This window comes from Crocuta crocuta, unplaced genomic scaffold (assembly GCF_008692635.1).
Source record: "Crocuta crocuta isolate KB4526 unplaced genomic scaffold, BGI_CrCroc_1.0 scaffold113, whole genome shotgun sequence".
NCBI lineage: Eukaryota > Metazoa > Chordata > Mammalia > Carnivora > Hyaenidae > Crocuta > Crocuta crocuta.
Window position 1 is genome coordinate 10,085,169 of NW_027530368.1, and position 26,022 is coordinate 10,111,190.

The 26,022-nt window shown below is 36.4% G+C and overlaps 1 protein-coding gene across 1 annotated transcript in view; it reads left to right on the top strand.

Annotated features, from left to right (window-relative positions):
- PELI1 (pellino E3 ubiquitin protein ligase 1) overlaps positions 1–25,578 on the top strand; it is a 58,593-nt gene extending 33,015 nt beyond the window's left edge. The window contains exons 2-7 of the mRNA XM_077766427.1: positions 11,408–11,547; positions 14,442–14,571; positions 17,642–17,743; positions 21,885–22,082; positions 22,179–22,367; positions 23,135–25,578. Coding sequence (XP_077622553.1) covers positions 11,477–11,547; positions 14,442–14,571; positions 17,642–17,743; positions 21,885–22,082; positions 22,179–22,367; positions 23,135–23,701 — 1,257 coding nt within the window. The 5' untranslated portion in view covers positions 11,408–11,476 and the 3' untranslated portion in view covers positions 23,702–25,578. The remainder of the gene's footprint in view (positions 1–11,407; positions 11,548–14,441; positions 14,572–17,641; positions 17,744–21,884; positions 22,083–22,178; positions 22,368–23,134) is intronic.
- The last annotated feature ends 444 nt before the right edge of the window (positions 25,579–26,022 follow it).

The window sequence follows — 26,022 nt, forward strand, 5'->3', positions numbered from 1 at the left end:
TGGTAATTATTTTGTGAAATGTCTGTCAATTTGGGTTGGTCTGATGTTTTCTGATAATTATTAGATTGAGGTTATACATTTTTTGGCAGTATACAATGGAAAAAAGTGATGTGTCCTTTTGGTGCATCATAATCAAGGCATACATGATCTCAAACTGTCTTATTATGGATAATGTTATCCTTGATCAGTTGGTTAAAATGGAGTCTATCAGGTTTTCCCCACTATGAAGTTTCTGTTTTCTCCTATATAGTTAATAATGTCTTGGGGGAGATATTTTGAGACCATTGTTGGTGCTTTCTTAAAAATGCAGATAACTTGGTCAGTGTTTCAAGGAAAATAAGGACTAGAGAAACCCAGAAATATCTAGGAGTAATTTAACTGTCCAAAATAATAATAATTATTTTTTTTAATGTTTTATTTATTTCTAGGAGAGAGAGAGAGAGACAGCGTGAGCAGGGGAGGGTCAGAGAGAGGGGGAGTCACAGACTCTGAAACAGGCTCCAGGCTCTGAGCTGGCAGTCAGCACAGAGCCCAATGCGTGGCTCAAACCCACAAACCGCGAGATCATGACCTAAGCGAAAGTCGGACACTTAACCGACTAAGCCACCCAGGCACCCCCAAAATAATTATTAAATAATACTCTTTGGAAGAGCCCATAACCTACATAAGATTAATATGGCTTACTCCTGGAGATTAAAAAGATGATCGTAGACTCTTTGCGTTTTTAATGGTTTGAAAGTGGTTGGGGAAAATCCATTTAATTCATTTTTTCCAGGTTTAAATTTTATTCAAGGGACTTTTAAATTCAGCTTTAACCAATTCATTGAATTACTGAGAAAATAAAAGTGGCTAGGCAATATTGTAGTTTATTTCCATGTTAGGACAGTAGAATTTATGTAAGCTCTGCTTAATATTTTGTAGTAGGAAGAGTTGAGGGATTTTCTTGTATGTTGTTTAGTTTCCCATTGTAGTCCTCTCCTGTAACCACCACCCACAGGTACTTTTAAACTCAATTATTTCAGCAGTTCCAGAAAGCTAGCTAGAATTTGAGTTGTAACATAATGTTCTTATCTATAAAATAAGGGTTGTAATAGTTCCTACCTCAGGGCTCCTGGGTGGCTCAATCGGTTAAGCGTCCAACTTCGACTCAGGTCATGATCTCACGGTTCATGGGTTCGAGCCCCGNTCTGAGGATTAAATCAGTTAATACATGTAAAGTGCTTAGGACAGTGCTTGGCACGGAGACAGAATCCAGTAAGTGTTAGCCACTATGAAAAAAAAGAGGTAGCATAAGCATGAGTTGACTGCCAGTGTTGGGTGCTGACTTTAGAAAATGATAGAATTTTCCATGAATATACTTTTATCCAATGTTTTTGTTCCAAATAGCTATCAAATCCCGCTGAATTTGCTGGTTTCTGCAGACTTTTGTTCAAGACTTTAGTGGTTAAACCTAGGGGAATTTCTAGTCTTCCTTTCTGCGAAGCATATTACCTTTTTCCGAACTTTGGTAATCTGAAAGGGTTGCATACAGGACAAGTATGGGCAGGGACTATACAAATGTTTGAGGCCTTAGTTGTGTCTTTTTAAAATACATTTCTAGGGGCATCTGGGTGGCTCAGTTGGTTAAGTGTCCAACTTCGGCTCAGGTCATGATCTCATGGCTTGTTAGTTTGAGCCCCTCATCGGGATCTCTGCTAACAGCTAGCTCAGAACCTGGAGCCTGCATCAAGTTCTGTGTCTCCCTCTCTCTGTGCCTTCCCTGCTTATGCTCTCTCTCTCTCTCTCAAAAATAAATAAAACATTAAAAAAATTTTTTAAATACATTTCTAGATATAGGGGATTAAGTGATCATTGAGGTCAGCCAATCAGGAATAATGCCCTGCAGTTTTTTCTTGGCTTGTCCCTTTTTAGGGAGTCCTGAAGGCAGTTCACCCATAAGCTGTCTTGACTCACTTCGAATACATGTTTTTCTTCCTGACGGTACCAGGAATTAGCCTTAGTGTAATACCCTGCTTTTCACCTGAGGTTTCTTTCTCCCTTTCCATTTTTTAAACAGCCATACAAAGTCCATTTCATTTACTGAAGTGTTTATTGTTGATTGCTACCAGGAAACAGGATTGACAAATACAGTGAGCAGTAAGGAAGTGATAAAGTTTCAAACAGTCTCAAAAAAAATACTAGTCATAGTTGCATCGTTGTTACTAGTCTATACTAGAGTTTAACTTGTTTAGTTTATCTTACCCAGCTATACTTTATACTCTCTCCTAAATGGTCCCATAATAGAGTCTTCTGTTCTTATGTAGGTGTTAGCCCCCACCTCCCAGGCTTGGGTGGGATTTGATTGGTGGTATCAGAAAACCCAGACTACTTAACTTACAGGAGCCACAGTTTCTCCATTTATAAAATGGGGATAAATGACTATACTTGATATAGTTGTGATAGAAATTAAATGAGTTAATGTATGTTGAATTAATATATGGGTTTCAGTTCTACCTTTGCCAGATATTACCTGTTTGACCTTGAACCCAGTCAGTGGCCTTTCTGACTGACACACTCAGTTCCCTTATCTGGAAAATGGAGTTAATAAGACTTTGCTATCTAATTCATAGGGCTATTGTGAGGGTCAAGTAAAATAATCTTATGTGAAAGCACCTTGCTAATTAACATTCTGTGCCAGTGCAAGATAGACTTTAATCCAAGGTTGATTCAAATTGACACCCCTTTTGATTTAAAAAGATTTCCCCATGCTTTCCAAAGCTTGCTTTTAATTTCTCTAGATATGGGCCCCCTAGGTCAAGAAGATATTTGCTATTCTGGCCTTTACAGATTAGCCTTTCTCTAAATGTCAGACTACCCAGCACTGGCCTATAAAACTACTTCTGTGGCCACCCCAACTTTCCTTCAACCACTTGAGAGAGGTTGCTACAATATTAAAGTATTTTAAATGCACACAAATATTAATAATTAATCAGCATCAAGATAAGATGATAGTTCTTCAATTTTCACTTCAAGCCACTTTTATTGATTCTAATAAAATACTGAAACTGCAGCTACCTTTTAAGCCATTGCCTTCACTACCACAAGGCTTAGTAATAGCTTTTAAGATATCAAATATGATGATGTAAGAAAGCAAATATTTATTAAATATCTTACTGTGTGCCAAGCACCATGCCAAAAATAGGGAAAATCTCCCTCCTAGAAGCAAATTGTCATCCTCAATTTGAGATTAGAACAGTGGTTCTCAAAAGAGGACATCCAGATGGCCAACAGACACATGAAACGATGCTCAGCATCCTTCCTCATCAGGGAGATACAAATCTAAACCACACTGAGATACCACCTCACGCCGGTCAGAGTGGCTAAAATGAGCCACTAGAGGACTAGATGCTGGCGAGGATGGGGAGAAACAGGCACCCTCCTGCACTGTTGGGGGGAATGTAAACTGGTGTAGCTCCCCTGGAAAACAGTGTGGAGGTTCCTCAAGAAATTCACAATAGAACTCCCCTATGACCCAGCAATAGCACTGCTAGGAATTTACCCAGGGGATACAGGAGTGCTGATGCATAGGGGCACATGGACCCCAGTGTTCATAGCAGCACTTTCAACAATAGCCAAAACATGGAAAGAGTCTAGGTGTCCATCAACAGACGAATGGATCAATAAGATGTGCTTTATCTATACAATGGAATACTACATGGCAGTGAGAAAGAATGAAATCTGGGCATGTGTAGCAACATGGATGGAACTTGAGGGTGTTAAGTTGAGTGAAATAAGTCAGGCAGAGAAGGACAGCTACCATATGTTTGCACGTAAAGGAGGATTAGAAGGACCTTAACAGAGGACCCTGAGGGAGAAGAAGGGGGGAAATAGGAGGGGAGAGAGAGGGAGGCAAACCATGAGAGATTCTTGAATGTTGAGAACAAACTGAGGACTGATGGGTATGGGGGTGATGGGCATGGAGAAGGGCACTTGTGGGGATGAGCACTGAGTGTTACATGGAAACCAACTTGACAATAAACTATTTGTAAAAAAAAAAACAAACAAACAAACAACAGTGGTTCTCATAGGGTGAAAAGTGGGAAGGAGAGTAAGAGATGGGAGGGGGGGTGGGAAGGTGAGACATCTTTGATCATAGCAAGTAGGAATGCTCCTGGCATCTAGATGGTGTAAAGGCCGGGTATTGCAGGCCAGCCACCCCACAGTATCTAAGAATTAGTAGTGCCAAGGTCGAGAAACCCTAGTTTAGAGGAGTAAATACTGTCTATGGGAAAGATGTTGACTGCTTTCCCATCAGGATGAAAATAATATTGTCCCTGTAGGTGGTAGAATATCAGCATGTCATTTGGCTGTCCTTACAGGGAAGACTTGGGTGTTCACACATGAGGTGACCTGTATCTTGGGAGGAGGAACATGGACTTTACTTTCTCTGTTGCTGAATTAAAAGCTAAAAGTCACTGACAGGCAGTAGTAACCTCATACTCCATTGTTTCTTCTTTCTTTCCTTTTATGGAAGAATGCTGCTTATTAATCCTACTGATTGTAAAAAGAAGGAAGAAGATGATTAGATTTTCACTCTTATCAAGAAACTGCCATAAATTACCTCCCTTCAATCATCAGTGTATTGGTTTCGTAAAATGGCTCCATCACAAATATACCAAAACAGTTCTGTTCGAGTCATTCTTTTGAAATCAGCCAAAGAGGAACTCTAGTGTAGATGGGAATCTGTTTCATCAGAGATGATATATGCAATCCACATTATGTTTTTCACTGTAAAGAAGCACTTCATGTTTTAAAACATTTTCCTTTTCTTTTTTCTCCACATCCCTTTATGCCTGCTCACTTCCCCACCAAAATAGAAGTGTTCAAAAGATGACGTAAATATCTACGTAAGATTGGTTTTGTTCTTTGCTTAGTGTTTGGTTTGCTTTTTATTTTTCAGAGCAGGGATTTTGTATTTGTGTTTCGTAGGTAGTAAGCAAAAGGCTGTGTGCAGCGTAAATAATAAAGGAAAAAATGTGTAATGTTGGGAGAGCAATCTGAAAAAAGATTGATTTCCCAGTTTTCCTTCTTTAAATGAAACTGACAATTATATATTATAGAAAGTCATTCCTTTGGGAAGAGTTGATATTAAAACATTTGTACTTCACTGGCCTTTAAGAAAACAAGTTATTAGAATGTTTTATTAGTCAAAGTAAAGAGACTATTTCTAAGAAGTATATATTTTATGGCTCATTTTAAAAATTTTCTAAGCCTATACAGAAAATAACACCAGGGCCCCTGGATGTCTCAGTTGGTTAAGCATCCGACTCTTGGTTTCAACTCAGGTCATGGTCTCCTGGTTTGTCAGTTCAAGCCCCATGTCAGGCTCTTTGCTGCCAGCATAGAGCCTGGTTGGGATTCTCTCTCTTTCTCTCTCTTTCTCTCTCTCTCTCTCTTTCTCTCTTTCTCCCCCTCTCTCCCTGTCTCCCTTTCTCCGGCCCTCCCCTGCTCGTGCTTTGTCTCTCTCTCTCAAAATAAATAAACTTTTAAAAAAAGAAAAAGAAAACATTATTCTAGAATAGGTTTCTTTAAAAAAATTTGTTTAGGGGCGCCTGGGTGGCTTAGTTGGTTAAGCGTCTGACTTTTGCTTAGGTCATGATCTCACGGTTCGTGGGTTTGAGCCCCGCGTCGGGCTCTGTGCTGACTGCCAGCTCGGAGCCTGGAGCCTGTTGCAGTCTGTGACTCCCTCTCTCTCTGACCCTCCCCTGCTCACGCTGTCTCTCTCTCTCTCTTCTAGAAATAAATAAAACATTAAAAAATAATAATAATAATAATAAAATTTGTTTAACTTGGGAAGGTCCCTGCTGATAATAACATGCTTACTTTTTAAGGATCAAGCAGAGCTTTAAAATAACAGCCTTATTATTTTAGCAAGATTTTTTTCTATCGTTTTTTTTTTCCAGTCTCAGAGTTAAGGGCATTATTTAATATTATTTTTGTTAGATCATCACATTGGGATAGAACTGAACATAATGTGGTCACACCAACTAACTTAATTGAATATCAACAGGTAGAGCCAGTAATTGAGTCATTAGAGTTTATACATATGTTCATTTCATATTCTCAAGTGACTTTAGGAATTAATTTTGAAGAATTCTGTATCTTATTTAGATTTTAAATACAGAGAATATATAAAGAGAATGAGTACAAGAGCACTATCTTGCAACTGGGTTTTGTTAAAGATTTTGAACCATTTTGAAAGTCATGACTCTTTAGAACATATAAAGATTCTAACAACTTTTTTCCAACAGTCACCTATCACCATGTTTTAGAATTGCAATCGAAGATTCCTGGTGGAGTAGTTATCGTGGCATATGTTATTCATAGTTTAAGAATGCCAGTTTAATATAGCATTGATGATATGCCATTTAAATTTAAGAAAACTGTTTTATCTTGGGTCATTTAAGTGTATAAACAATATTATTATAGTGTTTTATTATAGGTTTTAGATTATTAGATACAGAAATAGAAGCCAAGTTTGAGTGTGTTCCTGTGATTGAAACTTTGATATCACTGATAAAATATCCCCAAATCATGCCTTCTATTGTATCTAAGCAGAATAAGAATAAGCTTAATTGGAAATCTATTGTTTTTCTTGGCTAATTAGGCCAAGCACTCCAGGATGTATAGAATGTTGGCTGTATGTTAGCCCTACTCTAGTTTCTTGTGAAACCTAAAAATTGTTCCTTTTGCTGCAGAGGCAATGGGGCCAAATCTACAGTCCTATATGTACATTACTTGTAAATTCTTATGTTAGAAGCAGATGGTCTCATATTTTTCACAGCTCCAAAATTCTCTTTATTCTACTTTAGTCCCATCATTTTTAGAGATGAGGAAACATTGCTTTGTTCAAAGAGAGCTAGAACTAGAACATGCGCTAATATTTGCTAGCCGTGCTATATGCTGATGTCAGCCAAATATGGGCACTCATTTATATAACTTTCAGATTTCAGATTTGTATACTTACTAATACTATTTAGTACCATTTAAATTGACTTACCTCTTTAAATAAAGTTTTTTTAAAAGGAAGATTTTACTATAAATGGAAAATGATCACTTCCTAAAAATATAAAGTAACCCTAAATAGGAGTCTAAATCAAGACAAAGCTATGTTATTAAAATCTAATTTAAGCCTTAAATTTAATTCTTATTATTACATTTTTAATTCTTGCTGTTTTTGGTCAGAAATGTGTCAAAGCAGTGTTTTCATATTTGATGGCAGTACCTTTAATAAGAAAGGCACAGTTAAAGCTTCTGATTAAGCTTTGCTTAGCATTTTGTAATGGGATGCTTCCTTATGGGGGAAATAAGAAGGTATGAATTCTTGTTCATACATTAAAGTATGATTTAATATAGGTCAGAATGTCTTGTTATGGAACCAAAATTGTTTAGTTAAATTGAATTAATTTGTTGTAAAACTCTTTAAGTTTTTACTCTGAAGGTTTTAGTTAGCTTCATATTGTTTTTCTAAATGGGGGATGATATCAGTATAGTTTATTTTACTGAAATAAAACATTTCCCTGGGGAGAAATTCATCTGGGGAGATGAGAGGATTTTATAGTGTATTTGAATGGAGGAAATGTATGCTTGTTTTTTTTTTTTAAATAGTTCTTAAGCATGGGGGTACCTGAGTGGCTCATTTGGTTGGGTGATCGACTTCGTTTAGGCCATGATCTCATAGTTCATGGGTTCAGGCCCTGGGTCAGGCTCTACGCTGACAGCTCAGAGCCTGGAGCCTTTCAGATTCTGTGCCTCCCTCTCTCTCTGCCCCTCCCCTCTCTTTCTCTCTCAAAAATAAATGAACATTAAATAATAATAATAAATAGTTATCAAGCATGTTTTATTTCTTTAAAATAACTTAGGGTTTTTTTTAAATTTACTAATAAAAATTAGTGTGTTTGTCTGAATTGCTGGTCTAAATATTTGTGTCAATTACAAGAGATAAAAGAAGATGAAATGGCTAAGCCTTCCTCTTTTGCTTGTTCTTATTCATTGGGCTACAAATAGTCTGTCTTGTCTTCTCTCTGAAAGTGCTGCTGTAGACGGTATTTAACTGTACTGTAGAAAGGCAATTTTTCTTTCATGAGTTTCCTATGAAACCTGTTGATGAAAGTAAAAACCCAGGAGACTGTCATGGGCTAGCTAGTAAGAGTTTTGTTGTGAAACCTTTGTAACAGGTCTAACAAGACCATAGAAAGAGTAGATGTAGGAATCCCATTAAACTACTGATGAAGTAGACATGATAGTATTATGGGGATTGTTTATTATAGCAATTTTTCTGGCTTATCAGAAGTGTTCGTGTTGTTTTCCATATGTGTGTCAAATTTATAGTTTTTAACAAGGTTTTTTTTTTAAGAGAGAGCACTTGTGAGCAGGGGAGAGGGGCAGGTGATAGGGATTGAGAGAATCTTCAGCAGGTTCCATGCTCAGCACAGAGCCTCATGCAGGGTCTCAACCCCATGACCCTTAGATCATGATCTGAGATGAAATCAAGAATCAGATGATCACCTGATTGACTCACCTAGAAGCCCCTTAATTAAGGGCATCTTTACACAATTTCCCCCAGTGACAATATCTTGCAAAACTATAGTAAAATACCACAACCAGAATATTGACATTGGTAAAGATACAGAACATTTTCATTCACCACGGAGGTCTTTCCTATTCTTTTGTAGCCACACCCACTTCCTTTTTACTCCCACCCCCTCCTTAGCTCCTGGCAAGCATTTTTCTGTTTCCCATTGCTATAGTTTTGTCGTTTCAAGAATGTTATATGAATAAAATCATTTGTGTAATCCATTAAGGTTGCCTTTTTTTACTCAGCATCATTCTCTAGAGATTCATCCATGTTATTTCATATACCAATAGTTTGTTCCTTTTCATTGCTGTGTACTATTTCACAGCATAGGTGTACAGCAGTTTAATCATTCACTCAGTAAAGAATATCTGGATTGTTCTAGTTTTTGGCTGTTATGAATAAGGTTGCTATAAACATTTGTGTACAGATTTTGTAACGTAAGTCTTCATTTCTCTAGGATAAATGCCCAGGTGTACCATATATAATTGTCTTAAATATTTCCTTTACATACATTTACAACCAGACCAGACAGTGTTGTTAATTTTTACTTTAACTTTCAGATATAATGTGGAAAAGCTTATTGTATTTACCCATACTTTTACTTACCATGTTGTTTCTTCTTTTCTGGTGTTCCAAGGTTCTCCTCTTTTATCATTTCTTTTCTTAGACCATTTACTCTAGCCATTCTATTAGAGTAGATCTGTTGGTGACAAATGTTCCCTCACCTGAGACTATTTTGATTTCTCCTCTGTTTTTGCTGGGTATAAGATTCTGGGTTGACCGTTGTTTAAGCACCTGGAAAAAATGAACTTTCTTATGACTTCCATAGTTTCTGATAAGAAACCCGCTGTCATTCTCATTGCTTTTCCTGACCCATAAGTAAGGTATAATTTCTCTCTGATTGCTTTCAAGATATTTTCTTCGCCTTTAGTTTCCAGAAGTTTAATTATGATGTATCTTGGAGTGGATTTCTTCAGGTTTATGCTGTGTGAGGTTTGTTCAGCTTCTTGAATCTGTGGTTGTGTTCCTCTTTCCAAATTTGCTAAGTTTTTGGCCATTACATCTTTGACTACTTTTCTGGCTCCATTCTCTTTCTCCTCTCTTTATGGGTTCCAGTGATACAGACATTAGATCTTTTGCTGTGGTCCCACAAGTCCATAAGGCTCTGTTTGCTCTGTTTCCTTCCTTCCTTCCTTCCTTCCTTCCTTCTCCTATCTCCTTCTTTCTCCTTCTTTGGCTATTTTCTCTCTTGTTCAGATTAGGTAATTTCTATCTTCTAGTTCACTGATTCTTTATTATGTCCCTTCTATTCTGCTGGTGAGCCTGTCCTAAGAAGTGGGCTTTTAAATCTTGTTTTTTTGTCAAGACTTTCTTTTTTTGTTTGTTTGTCCCAAATATGTTTGTGATTGCTTATTAAAACATTTTTATCATGGTTGGTTTAAAATCTTTGTCAGATAATTCTGACATCTCTGTCATCTCAGCTTTGGTATTTATTGATTATCTTTTTGCATTGTCTTAAATCTTTCTAGTTCTTACTACAATGAATGGTTTTCTGTTGAAACCCAGACATTTTATTATTATGTTCTGAGACTCTGGGTGTTATTTAAACCTACTGCTTCTACTGTCTTTTTCTGACACTGCTTTGGCAGAGGAATAGGGACTGCCTACTTGTTACTGCCAGGTAGACATAGAACTCCAGGTCACCTACTCAGCCTTCAGTGACACCCAAGGGAAAGAGAGTAACAAGGATGTTACTGTCTGATGAGGGTGGAAGTCCAGGCTCCCCAGATGGTCTCCACTGACAGAGTGAGAGTAAGGTGGGGAACATGTTACCAACCAGCAGGGAAGAAGTCCTGGCTCCCTACTTGGCTGCCCTCACAATCCCTTGGTTGTCAGGGAGAAGGTACTCTTCATTAAGGCCTCCTGAGGTACATGTGAAGGCTCCCCACTTGGCTCTTGCTTGTATGGGCAGTGGTAGGGCCAGTGGTTTCTGTGGTGGTTGGCTATAGTAAGAGTGGCTATTGATCAAAAATTGTGTGTATTGCTAAGGCTGCCTCTTTCTCCTTCCTTTAACTAGAGTGAACAAGAAGCTTTGGGGGTGGCTTCTTTTTGTCTCTGCCAATTGATATTTCCAGATTGCTGAATTCTTCAGCTCTAAATCTGGGGTATATTAAGCAAAAAGAAAACCAAGAGAACTCAGCACTGTGTCATTCCTTGTGCCCCAAAGTCCCTAGTTGGTCTACCTCTTCTCTACTTTTCAGAGTCTTCTTATATTTTATATATAATATCCAGAGTTTTTAGTTATAGTTAGTGGAAATAATAGGGAAAAATACTCCTACTCTATCTTCCTAGAAGAAGAAATTTCCAAATTTACATTTTTAAACTATTTAAACAGTTGGAACAAATATATAACCACTATACGGGAAAATGTCACACACTTTATATGTAATGTGATATATTTTGCGTAATATTGTGCTCACAAAGATTGTTAGAAAATAACATCCTCATTTTAATTTTTTTAAATGTTTATTTATTTTTGAGAGAGAGGCAGAGTATGAGTTGGGGAGGGACAGAGAGAGAGAGAGAGAGGGAGACACAGAATCTGATGCAGGCTCCAGGCTCTGAGCTGTCAGCATAGAGTCTCATGCAGGACTCAAACCCTTGAACTGTGAGATCAGGACCCAAGCCAAAGTTGAGTGCTTACCCAGCTAAGCCACCCAGGCTCCCCAACATCTTTATTTTAACTGAAACTTATTGTTCACATTATTAATGAAAACTTTTCCCCTCTAGGAGATAATGCAAAAGGTGTCCAAGGCTCCTGACCAGTGAACAAAGATTTGAGGAAAGACAGCCAAGCTCATGTTTTCTCCTGATCAAGAAAATCATCCATCCAAAGCACCAGTAAAATATGGTGAACTCATTGTCTTAGGGTAAGTTTTCCCCATTTGATGAGACATAAAATTGAATAATACATAGTAATTTTGGCATCTAAATTAAAACTACTTTTTAGAATGTATTTCCTACCTATTTCCAAAAATAATTTAAAGCTACAAGGTAATATTACCTCAAAATAATGTTGATAATATTAAATCACGAAAGTCTTTTAATTCTCACTTTTATGCCAACTCTTAAGTGCTCTAATATGCATAAACTTTGCCTCACCCTCACCCCCAGAAAGCACAAAGCTTCTTAAAGACAAAATAATGTATTTATCTAAAGCCATAGAAGTCATTACATTTGTCTTCCTATTCCATCGTTTAGAAGAGGTTGCCTTAGCTGACTTTACCAAAATCCCTTCCCCCCACCCCCCTTTAGGTTATTTCACAGAGATTAGCATTTATTTGTTCCTTTGTCCCTCTGAGGACATTTTGCTTTGTGCTTATGGCCCTGTGGTTCTTATGATAGAGTTGTATAGGCATAATGATATCATGACTCTGAAGGCCAGGATCTCAGTACTTACTTGCTTCCTAAGTATTCTCATCAATTTACATAGGTACAATCTAAAGATTGAGGAACAGATGATTCTCAGATAAAATGATTATTTCAATGTATTCAGTCTTAACTCGGCATTAATCAAAACAGAGACACAATATTAGTCTATTAGCTAGAAATCTCAGAAACTAGAAATTGCAAAGTGTACTTTTTCCTTTTCTTCTGTCTAGAAAACAACTCTCTGTACATTACAACATGTTTTAGAATCAAGTTGGTACAAATTTTGTTTAAGTGAGAATGTGTCCATTGTTTCAGATGAGAGAGTGAAAAAAACTAGGAAGATGATATGGAGTTTATGAGCTTGACTAGAAGTCGGAATGCTACATTCCAGTGTCTATTCCAACACTGCTAGTTCTACGTGACCTTGGGGAAGTCACTTAACCATTCTGGGCTCTAGGTTCCTCTTCCGTAAAATGACAGACAAGATCATCTAAGACCTTTTGAAACCTAAAAATCTTTTTTCTGAAAAACAGCTTAAAAGATTAGAAACTTAGACAGTAACTATAATGTTACAATTTCAAATCATGTAGATCTTTATTAATAATAAACAGCTTTTAACTACCAAAAAATTATGCCAAGTTAAATAATTCTACCAGGAAATTTGAGTATTTTGAAGACTAGAATTTTTTTTTTTTAAGTTTATTTATTCATTTTGAGAGAGCATATGTGAGCACAAGCAGTAGAGAGGCAGAGAGAGAATCCCAAGCAGAGTTTGACTCCCAAGAGTTGGACGCTGCACTGACTGAGCCACCCCGGCACCCCTGAAGACTAGAATTTAAAATTGAGTATATGATTTAAACTGCCTTTCTTAGCCCAGCAGTTTCTCAGTTAATCCTTGGCAGTAGTGGTTGTCTCTGCATCTGGTACTCTTGGTGTCTTAAAAATAATACTTCTTTCCAGCCCTGTAAGAGAAATAAAGCTGGAGAAGGTCAGTTTGGTGTTGTCACTCTTAGAAAAGAGCTTTGAGCTATGGAAACACAGTGAGGGAAGAGACCGCATATCCCCAGAAGAGAAACAAGTCATGCAACTTGCAGACAGAAGGGTCAGATACCCACAGTGGGGCTGGTGGCAACACACAGCCTAGAATTAGTAATGTATTAACTAAGGGGCACTGCTCTGAACTCTGATTATCAAGGACTTTCTCCAGTAGAAATCATTGTGTTTTATTTTTTATAGAGTCGGTATAATTTCTGTATGTGACAGGCAGCGTAAGTTTCCTCCTCTTCTTATCAGCCACTAATGTAGGCCATTTTACAATTATATTCTCCTCCAACCTCAAAACTGGCCCTGGTCCCTGCTTCATTTTCCCTCAGATTAACTAACTATATAAGAGACCAGCAAACTAAAGATTTTGTCAGAGGGCATGGGACAGTGAATGAGGAGATTATTATTAAGGCACTGTTCATGCCATAATGAAGCAATAAAGAATAAAAAAAAAAAAGCATGACAAACACCTGGATTCAAATACTAGTTTTTCCATTATCACTTGTATGATCTTCAGAAAATGACTTAACTTCTCTGAGCCTCTAAGAAATTTTATTCCTCTGAGGAATAACTTAATTCCTAACCTATAAAAGGTGAGTGATGCCAATGTCAAGAGTTTCTTTTGAGGATGGATTAAATGAGATGCTATATGGTAAAGAATGCAATAGTGCCTAATACATAGTAAACACCCAATGTTTTGTTCTGAACTTCTTTTCCTATTTAGTCCTCACTTGATTATTTTCAGGATATGTATATTTTATCATTGGAGAAATGGTTACAAGATCTGAACAAAAGTATATTTAATCACTACTTAGTAGGCATCTCAGTTGGACAGGTTTTGCCAACATAATGTGAATATGTATGTGTGCATTCAAGTCACTGAGACTTATCAAACAAGTCTAAAAAATTCTTTACTTCAAAAGTTAAGCTATTTAAATGACAATTAAAGGAGATTCTGTTTTAGTCAATTCATCTTGTACTTTTAAAGTTGTATTAGCACATGCAAACATTCAGCTTTAAAAGATATAGAATGAGTCCTAATGAATCAGATATGCCATTAATCAGCTCTTGATTATCTTGAATAAAAGAGGGAAGAAAAATATATATAACTTAAGAAATCCAGAAAATTTTCCTTGTGACTTGGAATGTAACAAGAATCTCATTTTGTTTCATACTCATAGACAGCTGGTCTAGGGATCAGCAATTACTAAACAGAATTTGAGATACTTACAATCTGCTAACAGATGATTAATTGGGGATTGATCCTTATTGTAAGGCAAAGTAAAGCATTTAATTTAAAATTGTGTGGTTCTTAAAAGAGATGACCTACACTTTTTCCCCCCACCAGGTATAATGGATCTCTCCCAAATGGCGATAGAGGAAGAAGGAAAAGTAGATTTGCTTTGTTTAAAAGACCTAAGGCAAATGGGGTGAAGCCCAGCACTGTGCATATTGCTTGTACTCCTCAGGCTGCAAAGGTAAAAAACAAACAAATAAACACAAATTAAAATAAATCCGTTAACTTGGAGAAATTGAAAGACATGTACATGTTGTTTATATTCTCTAGCATTCACTTTACATTCTGTACCAGAAGTTTCCTTTTGTTTGGATGGGAGAAGACACTTTGGAGACATAATATTTGAAGGGCTGCCATTTGGAAGGCCATCAGATTTTTTTTTTAAATGACAAACCAGGATCAGTGGGTGGAAATTAGAAGGAAACATTCCCTTTTATTTTTTTTTTTAATTATTTTTTCTTATTTAAAAAAAAAAAGGTAGTTTTGAACCAGGGCTTTATTCGTTATTTAGAATTATACAGGTATCTGCCCTGAGAAGTAGGGAGTTTCCACTGTTATCAGAAGGGGTCTTGCCTGGGCTGGGTGAGAAATGTAGTATATAATAAGTGTACTCAGGTTCTAGAAGCATAGTTGGATGAGGTGATTTTTTTTTTTTTTAAACTAAGGATCTTTATCAGAGATTCTCTGTATGCTTATATGTTTTGTTTACTCATTTTATGACCCTCATAGTTTGTTTTCTTTTCTTTTAATTTTAGAGAGCACAAGTAGGGCAGAGGGACAGAAATGAACAGCGGGGCAGAAATGGGGGGTTGGTGGGGAGAGAATCATAAGCAGGCTCCACACTCCAAGTGGAGCCTTATGCAGGGCTCAATCCCATGACCCTGGGATCATGACCTCAGCCAAAATCAAGAGTTGGATGGATGCTCAATCAACTGAGACACCCAGGTGCCTCTGACTACCATAGCTTTTAACATAGTGCCTTGAACAAAGTAGACCTCAGTAATTATTAAAATGAATCAAAGCCGTAAAAGCAAATACCCAGCTGTATCTACAGTGTAACTTCTCATTCTCCTAGCATATTTAATGCTCTTAGCTCCTTTTTCTTTCCTTACCAAAATCTCCCAAACCTGAGCCACCTTTTCAGAACACGTGGGCTGTTCCTGGAGTGATAGACACTAGGGGAATTTCAAATCTTTACATTTCTATGAGTTCCTCTACTTCCAATTTTATAACACAAACTGTATTTGATATTTGTTGCGTGAATAAAAATTACAGAGTATTCCTCAGCTTCTGGAAGTACCTGTCTCTTTAGCTAAGCAGCCCTGGGATGTACACTAACACTATATCACCTGAGACATATCTTTATAAGCTAAATAAACGAGAGCCAAAGAAACTTGCATATGATGACTTGTTTTAGGTCATAGCTCCAGTCTTGAAGTTAATTGGATTTGTTTGTGTCCAGTGTAGTGTCTAGAACAGTCCTCTTGCTTTTATGAGGCCTTCTGTATTACTGTGTGAGACCCAGTGAATGTAGAAAAGGGATGATTTCTTTTAAGGGTCTCTTTGCAAAGAAGGGATGTGCTAAGCAGGTAGTGGAAGTGAACGGCTAATTGATCCAACCTGAGGAACTCTATTCCAGAATCACCCCTGCAGGAGTGCTCTTGCAGGTGTGCCGGTTCTTTATGAAGGATTGTCCCACATATTGCAGGACAGTTAATATGCTTGTCCCAACCACTAATGCCATTTCAGCCTTCAAATCACTGTGACAGCCAAAAAATGCACCTACATATTTCCAAGTGCCCCTTACACAGCTAATACTACCTCTGATTGAGAGCCACTATCATAGGGAAAATATTTATGATCCCACTTCTAAAATACCCTTTTCTGGCAGTCATCTAGGATATGATTAAACCCTGCTTTTTAGTCCAGTGAAAACTTAACTTGACATAGTTGTTATTCTTAATCTAAGAGTAGGTTTAATAGCTTAAAAAGCCAGGGATTATAGTCTCAAAGTACACAAAAACCTGTGTTTTCAAATCTCTTTAGCCATTAAGAACTAACTTCCAAGGTTCTTTGCAATTATTTGATTGAAAAATCATTGCGTTATGCTGAATTATAGTAACTATAGGTTTTAAAACCTATAAAACAGTTCTGTAATGTTTATTTTTTAAATGTTAACGTGCATGGGAATGATCTACAGTGCATTTAGTGGTTGGATACCTCTGTGAAGAGAGAAGAGTGAGAAGAACATGTAAGCAGCATTTATACTATCTGTTGAATTTAATTTCTTTTAGGAAATCAGAAGCAAAAATGGCATTATTAATGCTTTGATAGTTGGTACTCAGGTGTTTTGTTTATTCTCTTTCAATATTTGAAAATTTCATAATCTTAATTTTAAAGCTATTGTTTTAGGGCTTTATCTATTACAGGTTACCTACAAATTGAAACCAAGTAAAGATTCATAATGCCAAAGTTCTAATTAAGAAACATTTTTAAATTTAGCTTCTTTGGTGTGTATAATCACTCTTTGCCGTCATTGTATGTTTTCCTTCTACGCAGTCTGTTTCCACTTCCTTTGTGCAGGTTTTTCCCCTTTCTGATATTATCTTCAACTCGTATACACAGAAAACACCTGAAAACAAAACCAAAAAGTTCTTTTTAGCAATGTTTTTAGTTTGGAATAAGTCAGAAGTACAGTCATAAGCATTATTTTCATTTCCTTTGGTAACATTTAATCATTCTATGAATTTTTCCATATCTGGCCCAGCATATGGCAAATATTTGTCATTTGTAGAGTCACAGAATGGTTAAGAAAACCAGATAACTCGGCTTGTTGGTAACTTATTATAACTCTTTGAGTTACTTCAAAAATAATTTTCTTCATTATCCTGAAAAATGTTGTATTTTCTCCTTATTAAAGCAGTATTGAGTAGTGTTTTCACATTCTACACTTCTGGGTTTTGATTTTGATTACTTTATAATTTAAAATATTTGTAAGGGAGACCCAGATTTTACAGTGTTTTTATACAATGAAGTTCTGTTCTTACTCTATAACATCTCCAGATTATTTTTGTACCCTGTACTCGACCCGAGAAGCTAACTATCACAGCTGAAGTTGTGGAAGAGTTATTAATTTCTCCCTTAAAATTTAGGAGAAAATGTGTCAAATATGTAATACATTACTTTTCTTTTTTTAATTTGATTTGATTACCCTACTAGCTAATTTTTGCTTTTAATCTTTTCTTTCTTAGGCAATAAGCAACAAGGACCAGCACAGCATATCGTATACCTTATCTCGGGCCCAGACAGTGGTGGTTGAATATACTCATGACAGCAACACTGATATGTTTCAGGTATTAGGACATCTGGGTTTTTTTTTCTTTAAGAAAACAAAAAAGTTAAAAACCTATTGTCCGTGACTTTCCTGTGTTCAGATTAAGGATGATTATATTTTAATCATATATTTCATTAAAATATATATTCTAGGGGCGCCTGGGTGGCTCAGTTGGTTAAGTGTCTGACCTCAGCTCAGGTCATGATCTCACAATTTGTGGGTTTGAAGCCTGCATCGGGCTCTGTGCTGACAGCTAGCTCAGAGCCTGGAGCCTGCTTCAGATTCTGTATCTCCCTCTCTCTGACCCTCCCCTGCTCACACTGCTCATATATATATATATATAGATTTCTAAATCTCATATATAGAAGTCAGCATAGCATGGTTAAAAAATAAGCTCTGAAATCAGAATTCCTAGTAAGCATTACTAGCCACACTGTGCTTCAGTTTCCTACTATGAAGTGCAGGTAATAGAGCTTCCCTCATAATGACATATAGGAGGCTTAAATGTGTTAGTACATGTAAAGTGCTCAGAGCTGTGCCAGGTAGCTGGTAAACACGTAGCTATTAGTAGTAGTAGTTATAGTAATAGTTCAGTCAGCTATTCTTATTCCAAAAGAGGAACCAAGAAATATTCTACACTTATTTATGACCGTTTTTTACCACTATTTCCTACCTTCCTCTCAAGGCAACAAAATGTATGGGCAGTCTCTAACTGTCTGTATCATGCATGTGATAAGGCTTGTTTTTCAGCACATATTTGCTCAAGCTACTGATGCAGTAGACGGTTTTTGTCTCTCATTTTTGTACCAATCCAGTGCTGATGTTTTTATAAACTTGATAGATGATAAAACAGTCAAACCCAACGAGATAAACAAAATTCATGATGCCTTCTCCCTTAAAACTCCCAGGGGTTTTTTTTGTTTGGTTTTGTTTTGTTGTTGTTGTTTTGTTTGTTTTTTTTAAGCAAATAGGGCATAATGTACCTGATAATATTGCTCTTATAATTACTGTCCTGATGACTTTTCAGTTTTTCTTCATTTTACAAGATTGAACATGGAAAGGCCTGGAGATGTCTTTAATTATAGCCAATAACAAAATATTTCTCTGAAGCCACTCACTCTCCTTCTAATAGAATACTGAATTTTCTAGGATATTACCTCTATAGTTAATACTAGAATATGGATATATGTTTATGTCTTTGCTCTATCTAAAAAAAAATTAAATAACACCCTTAATGAAGATGAAGGTTGGGTTCTTGATGAGAACCTAACACAAGCTTTCGGATGATTTTCCAGTTTTTTTCACTGACAGCCAATTAAAATGAATGTGCTTAATTAGCTTTTTTAAGAATCAAGATGCTATCTAGATGTTTGACCCCAGCCTAGAATTTTAGTTTCAGATAATACCTTAAATTTATTTGTTTATCCCTTATTTTTTGTCAATAATTTACTGAAATCTTGTGAGTTAAATGTTACAAAGTTACGTGGGGGCAAAATTGGGATTAAACCAGGCATTCTGAATTAATGGAACAGTGTCTTTACCATCTCATGAAGGTTCTTCAATAAGTTGCACTGTTTTTGGTTTTCTCCTTTTCATAAAGGAATGGAGAATTTTTCCTAATATAATAGTCATGATTCTCCTTCTACAAGCATTGTATCTATAGAAAATGCAAATATTTCTATATCAAAAAATAAAGGTACGTCAGAAAACTACCCTGATAAATTAGCCAGTCTTTGAGAAACTGGTTTTATAAGCATTCTAGGATTGCCTGCCTTCCAAACTGAACAAGATCATTTATTGTTCAATTCATTAGCTATCCAAACTCCAGCTCTCTGTTGGTGGACACTATGAAGTAAATAAAGGTCACATTACAAGGTGATCATATTCATAGGCCACACTGGTAGTCTAAATGGGAAGCTTCTGATTGGATTGAAGAAGATTGAGGGAGGGGCACCTGCGTGGCTCAGTGGGTAAAGTGGTAAAGCGTCGGACCTCAGCTCAGGTCATGATCTCATGGTTTGTGGGTTCAATCCCCACGTAGGGCTCTGTGCTGACAGCTCCAAGCCTGGAGCCTGCTTCGGATTCTGTATCTCTTCCCTCTCTCTCTGACCCTCCCCTGCTCACACTGCCTCTTTCTCTCAGAAATAAATAAAATGTTAAAAAAAAAAAAGGGTGAGGGAAAGACTTTAATAGTAGTGCCTTTTTATCCAGGCCTTTTTTTTTTCTTCATGTAAAGTTGAGTAGGATTTTGCCAGCCCAGGAGAAAGGCATTCTGACAAAAGAGATGGAAAAGTACACAGTGTGGTAGGTTGACAAGTAAGCTGCTTGTAGCTAGAATATACTTTTCGTGTGAATAGCAGTGATATGAAATTAAGCTAGATTGATGGGAAGCAAATTGTGAAGTCAGTTTCTAATTATTATAGAAATGAGAAACTAAGAAGTTTGGATAGACTGTAAGGGACCATGGGGGTTTTTTATGAGAGTGGGAGATAATAACATTGTAAGATCTATGTTTTCAAATCTAATAGTTCGAAAGAGGAAGAATTACAAAAATCTTAACACACAAAAATTCTGTTTTGGAATCTGATCATGATCATAGAGGTTTCTTCTTTTTATAAATTCTTAAGATTTCTTCCTTCTTACCTGTCTTTACCAATATTGCTTTGATGTCTTAAATTTCCTTCAAGACCCAGATCAAATATCAACTCTTCTGGAACAATCTCTCCTCCCAAATAATTGCCACTTCTGAATTTCTTGATTCTAAATATCAATCCGCAATCTATTCCCTGGCCTACATCTTTTAGATCTAAAGGAGCCTTTATTTTTTTTAATGTTTTTAGTTTCAAAAGTCAGAGACCATTTTCTTTGTATATCATTACATTAAAAAGGAAAAGAGACATCCAGTCTTACATTTCTTAGCCAATCAATTTATTTCTAAAATTATCCAAGCTAAAGACTTACACTTGATGATAGGATGAAAACACTAAAAGGATTTTATCCAAAAATGTGTGGTTATGAAGAATTCTTGAGATTCAACTATGCAAAAAATGACTGAGGTGTCATCTTTGTGAAGGGTCAGTGTTTTTTCTCAGTGTCCACTTTCTTCAATTTTATGATCCTGCTTTGTAACAAATACATGAATGAACTGATCATTTTTAAATGTTTACTTTAAAACTCTGACATTTGTCACTTCTGTCATCTATTCCACTGATTTTCTTTTTTCTTTTCAACTTTCATCTTTCAAAATGAAAATTAATTTCTTTACTAGCTAGTACCTCTAAAGAGGTTTTAATTTGCTGACCCACCCACCAGAACTCTTTCTTAGCCAGGAACCTATCTCTCTGAAATATGGCTAAGAACCAGGAAGAAAATAAAAAGGACATCTGGTATATAAAATAAAGGCCACATAGGCCATGGACTGAAATTCCTTTTCTTTGCTCCCTGGAGACTCCTTTATGATCTTACCAAGAACCTTTTGAAATACTATTCTTTGAGGTTTAGTTTTTTTTATTTTTCAACCTTTAGTAGAATAATAGTGACTGGTTAGAGAAGAGCATGCTGCTAGAAGCGAGTATGCCCAACAGCAAGAAAAAAGAGTTGACAGGTTGACAGAAAACTCACAAGTATACCTATAAAGTATACATAAGACCTCAAAGCAAACCTGTGTAGGCTCTTAACATTAACATAAGGGTCAACATTCTTGTATACCTTTATAGCACTTGAAGACATCACTGCATTTCAGTTTAACTTAAATGGTTTTTGTAGTTTAATGTCCTTGAGTCATCATAAAAGATTTACTTGTATGTTCACTATATTCTGTTAAAGAAGGTTAGGTAATACATGGTAGCTATATTTCCATCCAAAAGGTTTAAAATTAAAATTTGCAGCCATCTAAGTCTCAGCCATCCTAAGCTCTGCATTCCCTGAGGGTTTCATACTTTCTGGCTGGTAAGTTCCCACTTAATTCTTTTTATGCTCTAAATGATTATTACATCAGAACAAGTTTGACAGATTAGTTTTCTAGGGTGTAGATGCTCTCAGAGTTAAGTATAAGTTTGAGCTTTAGAAATTCCAGAGGTTTAATGATTTCGTCTTATTACCTTTCTTGAATGGATTTTCCACTGTATCAGTAGTTTTATAGATATTTCTTTTTCCCTTAGATTGGTCGGTCAACTGAAAGTCCAATTGATTTTGTAGTAACTGACACAGTTCCCGGAAGCCAAAGTAATTCTGATACACAGTCAGTACAAAGCACTATATCAAGGTTTGCCTGTAGAATCATATGTGAACGGAATCCCCCCTTTACAGCACGGATTTATGCTGCAGGATTTGACTCCTCAAAAAACATCTTCCTTGGGGTAAGAAGCTTTTTTCCTAAATGATGCATTATTTTATAACCACTTCTGTTTCCAATTTACAAATAAATGAAAGTTCACTATTCTTACTGCTACTAGGAGAAGGCTGCCAAGTGGAAGACGTCAGATGGGCAGATGGATGGTTTGACCACTAATGGTGTCCTTGTTATGCATCCACGCAATGGGTTCACAGAAGATTCCAAGCCTGGAATATGGAGAGAAATATCAGTGTGTGGAAATGTATTCAGCCTGAGGGAAACCAGATCAGCTCAGCAGAGAGGAAAAATGGTAAGTATTGAGATGTAGCTTCTTAGGTACAGTAAACATAGGGTGTGTTGGACTGAATGCATTACCTATTTACAAAAGGTTTTTTTTTTCTTTTTTAGTTTATTTATTTTGAGAGAGAGAGAGCGAGCATGAGCAGGGGAGGGGCAGAGAGAGGGAGAGAGAGAATCCCAAGCAGGCTCCATGTTGTCAGTGCAGAGCCTGATGCAAGCCTTGACCCTACAAATGGTGAGATCATAATCTGAGCCAAAATCAAGAGTCAGATGCTTAACTGACTGAGCCACCCAAGCACCCCTCCAGAAACTCTTAAATGTCTTGCTGATGCAAGTCTGACTGTCAGACACGGACTACTAAGTATCATACTAGAGGGTAATATCTGAATGTTTCAATCAGGACACTTTAAAAATGTATTCTTTCATGGTATGTTAATATATTTTTAAAACCTAAGCTTTCCTAAATTAAAACTGTGATTTTCTATTTGTATCTCTTTGACCGTGATCTATATTAGAAATATCAGACTTACTGATTAGCCAGATATTTTAATCATAAATTGTCTTTACCATAAGGCTGAAAAGAAATATGTTCTTGCTCAGTATTTTGCCCTTGATTTTCAAACTTACATTTTTCATGACTACCATTAGAGTTTCTTATATTTAGTAACAGTTATAGGAAATCTCAATTCTTGAGTAAGGAGGATGTAAGACCAAACCTTTCATGTAAAAATCAAAAACACAGTGGTGAATGTGTTTTTTGATTCTTGTTTCCTCTAGGTGGAAATTGAAACCAATCAATTACAAGATGGCTCATTAATTGACCTCTGCGGTGCAACATTGCTGTGGCGTACTGCAGAAGGCCTTTCCCACACTCCTACGGTGAAGCATTTAGAAGCTTTAAGACAGGAAATCAATGCAGCACGACCTCAGTGCCCTGTAGGGTTCAACACACTAGCGTTTCCTAGTATGAAGAGGAAAGATGTTGTCGATGAAAAACAACCATGGGTATATCTAAACTGCGGCCATGTGCATGGCTATCATAACTGGGGAAACAAAGAAGAACGTGATGGAAAAGATCGTGAATGTCCCATGTGTAGGTCTGTTGGTCCCTATGTCCCTCTGTGGCTTGGATGTGAAGCTGGATTTTATGTGGACGCCGGCCCTCCAACCCATGCGTTCAGCCCATGCGGGCATGTGTGTTCAGAAAAGACAACTGCCTATTGGTCCCAGATCCCACTTCCTCATGGTACTCATACTTTTCACGCAGCCTGCCCCTTTTGTGCACATCAGTTGGCTGGTGAACAAGGCTACATCAGACTTATTTTCCAAGGACCTCTAGACTAACAGACAGTTGTCCTCCAGGACTACATTATAAATTTATAAGCTAAGTGAGTTGGGTTTTCCGACCTGTTGTCCATGTCACAGTTTCTCTGCTCTGGTCATTTGCATTAAGATGAAGAATTTTTTTAAACATTTATAATAAATAGTAACAATTTCTGATTAAAAAAATCTGGAAAACTCAAGAAAAAAGAATTTCTGAAAGTACCAGACTTCTGAATTCTGAGTTTTGAAAATCTATTTTGAGGATTAAAAAGACAGTCTAATTTGTTGCCTTCCTTTTAGTGTTTTTGAATCACCCATCCTCAGTGTTGAAAAATTGTTTTATATAACTGAGGGTATTGTTGGTTCAAACTATGTTAGTTTACAGTTTGTTGCAAACATTGTAAAATACAGCAACGTGTATATTAACTTTTTTCTATTTATCTTTATTATAGAAAGTATCTTAGAATGTTCTTGATAGAGTAGCATGGTAACGAAGGTGTCACACTCTTGGTGTGAATGGTAGTTTAGTGAGTATAGCTCAAGGATTTGCAAGTTTAGAAAGAAGGACAAGAAAGCCTCTCTCCCCACCCCCCTTCTAAATATGGAATTTGGTAAATTAGAATACTTTGTAAAACCAAATTCATATTAATTACTATTGTGAAGAGCTATTTGTTTTTAACCACGTTGAATATAATCAGGAAAGTTCTTTTTCTTAATGTTTCTCTCAAGTGTAGTATATAACAAAAACTTAATGCTAAGAAACATTTTATATGCTCCTTTGAATATGCAACTTAATCTAGATTATCTATTTTTCTCCCATGATAACTAATCTGTTTTTAGTACCAGCAACATTTGGCAGGTTTATTTTTTAGATATAAACTGTGGTTCATCTGTTCACTGTTTCTAGAAAAAAAAAATCATTCTCATGAGAAAAAGCATAAATTAACAAGGAAGAGAGTGACTTGATTTGCTTTTAGAAGAAGAAATGCTTAATTAATTGATTATTCTGTATGTGGTCTTATCCAGGCATTAAGAAATCTAGAGAGAGATGAAGGGTTGAATGACAACAGTGCCCCCTTTTTTTAACCTAACAGGCCAGCCTTAACTATGTAGGCTTTGAGTTCTAAGGAGAGTTGCCACCATGTGACTCGAGGAAATGTTTGGTTGGCAGATGAGCACCAGTGACAGCCGAGTAAAGGAACATACTTGCACGGTATGTTTATTCTCTAATTCCAGTAAGTTCTTTGCTTCAAGAAGCAAGAAAACGTTTCTTCACTCCCTCCCCTTCCCTTTTTTAAATGTACCACAAGGGATGTATAGACAGTTGCACTACATCAAACCCTTCGTGACACTTGTAGAAATCAGTACACTTTTAGATTAGACAGAATCTTTTTTTTTTAAATCTTTTGATTTGTGTTCCTTTAGTTTGAAAGTTGTGTAATACTTAATTGACTCTAGCAAATTTTTGTATGTGGTAGTATAGCTTTAATTTATCATAACTATTACTATGCTGTTCTGAATTTTCTTTTGGTTTAAAAAAAAACAAAAAACAAAAACCTGTTGCTTAGAAGCCATGAACTATTTTTACGTTAATTCAACTTGTCAAAATTTCCTTATTTTAAAAAATGATCATTTGGGTTCACTCAGGAAATGCATGTCAGGAAACTTGTATTATAAGTTTACTAGTTGTGATGTATCAGTAACTGCTGTTTCCCCCTTTTCAAAGAAATATAATTGATTTTGAAGTTTTCCACATAGTCACATGCTTTGTGGCTAATGCAAGGAAATCAAGTCCTGTGTTGTATTTGTTCTAGTCATTTCTATTCAGGCTATATATTGTAGCTAATTTTTATTTGCAATTAATTTATTCAAACTAAGTAAATACTTTTCAAAATAGATGAATTTGTCTCTGTGAGTTTGTTATTGTATTACTGAGAATGGGAAACCAGACACGAAAACTTGTGGACAAATCTACCCTCCTCCCCCACTTCAAAAATGTTCACTTTAAGTAGAAGAAGAATTTGCATGTAATGTAACACTTTAAATCGCTGATTCTCTTGGGAAAGCATCTCTTACTTATTAATAAAGGAACTTTGTGTAGTGGTTGGATAATTGAGGCTTTAGTTAAGTCCTGCTGCAGAGTTGGCTCTTCGCAAGTTGAATACTAGACTGTTTAAACAGTGCCTCAGTGTCCATGAAAGGTCCATGTTCTTCTCAAAGTGCCTGAATTTCCTCCTCCCAACTATGAAAAGTCTGATTCATTTTCTTTCAAATTCAAGTTTTGAAAACTTAGGTTATTAAAATCATTAAGTGCTTTTCTGTTCAAGCATTTGAATATTGGT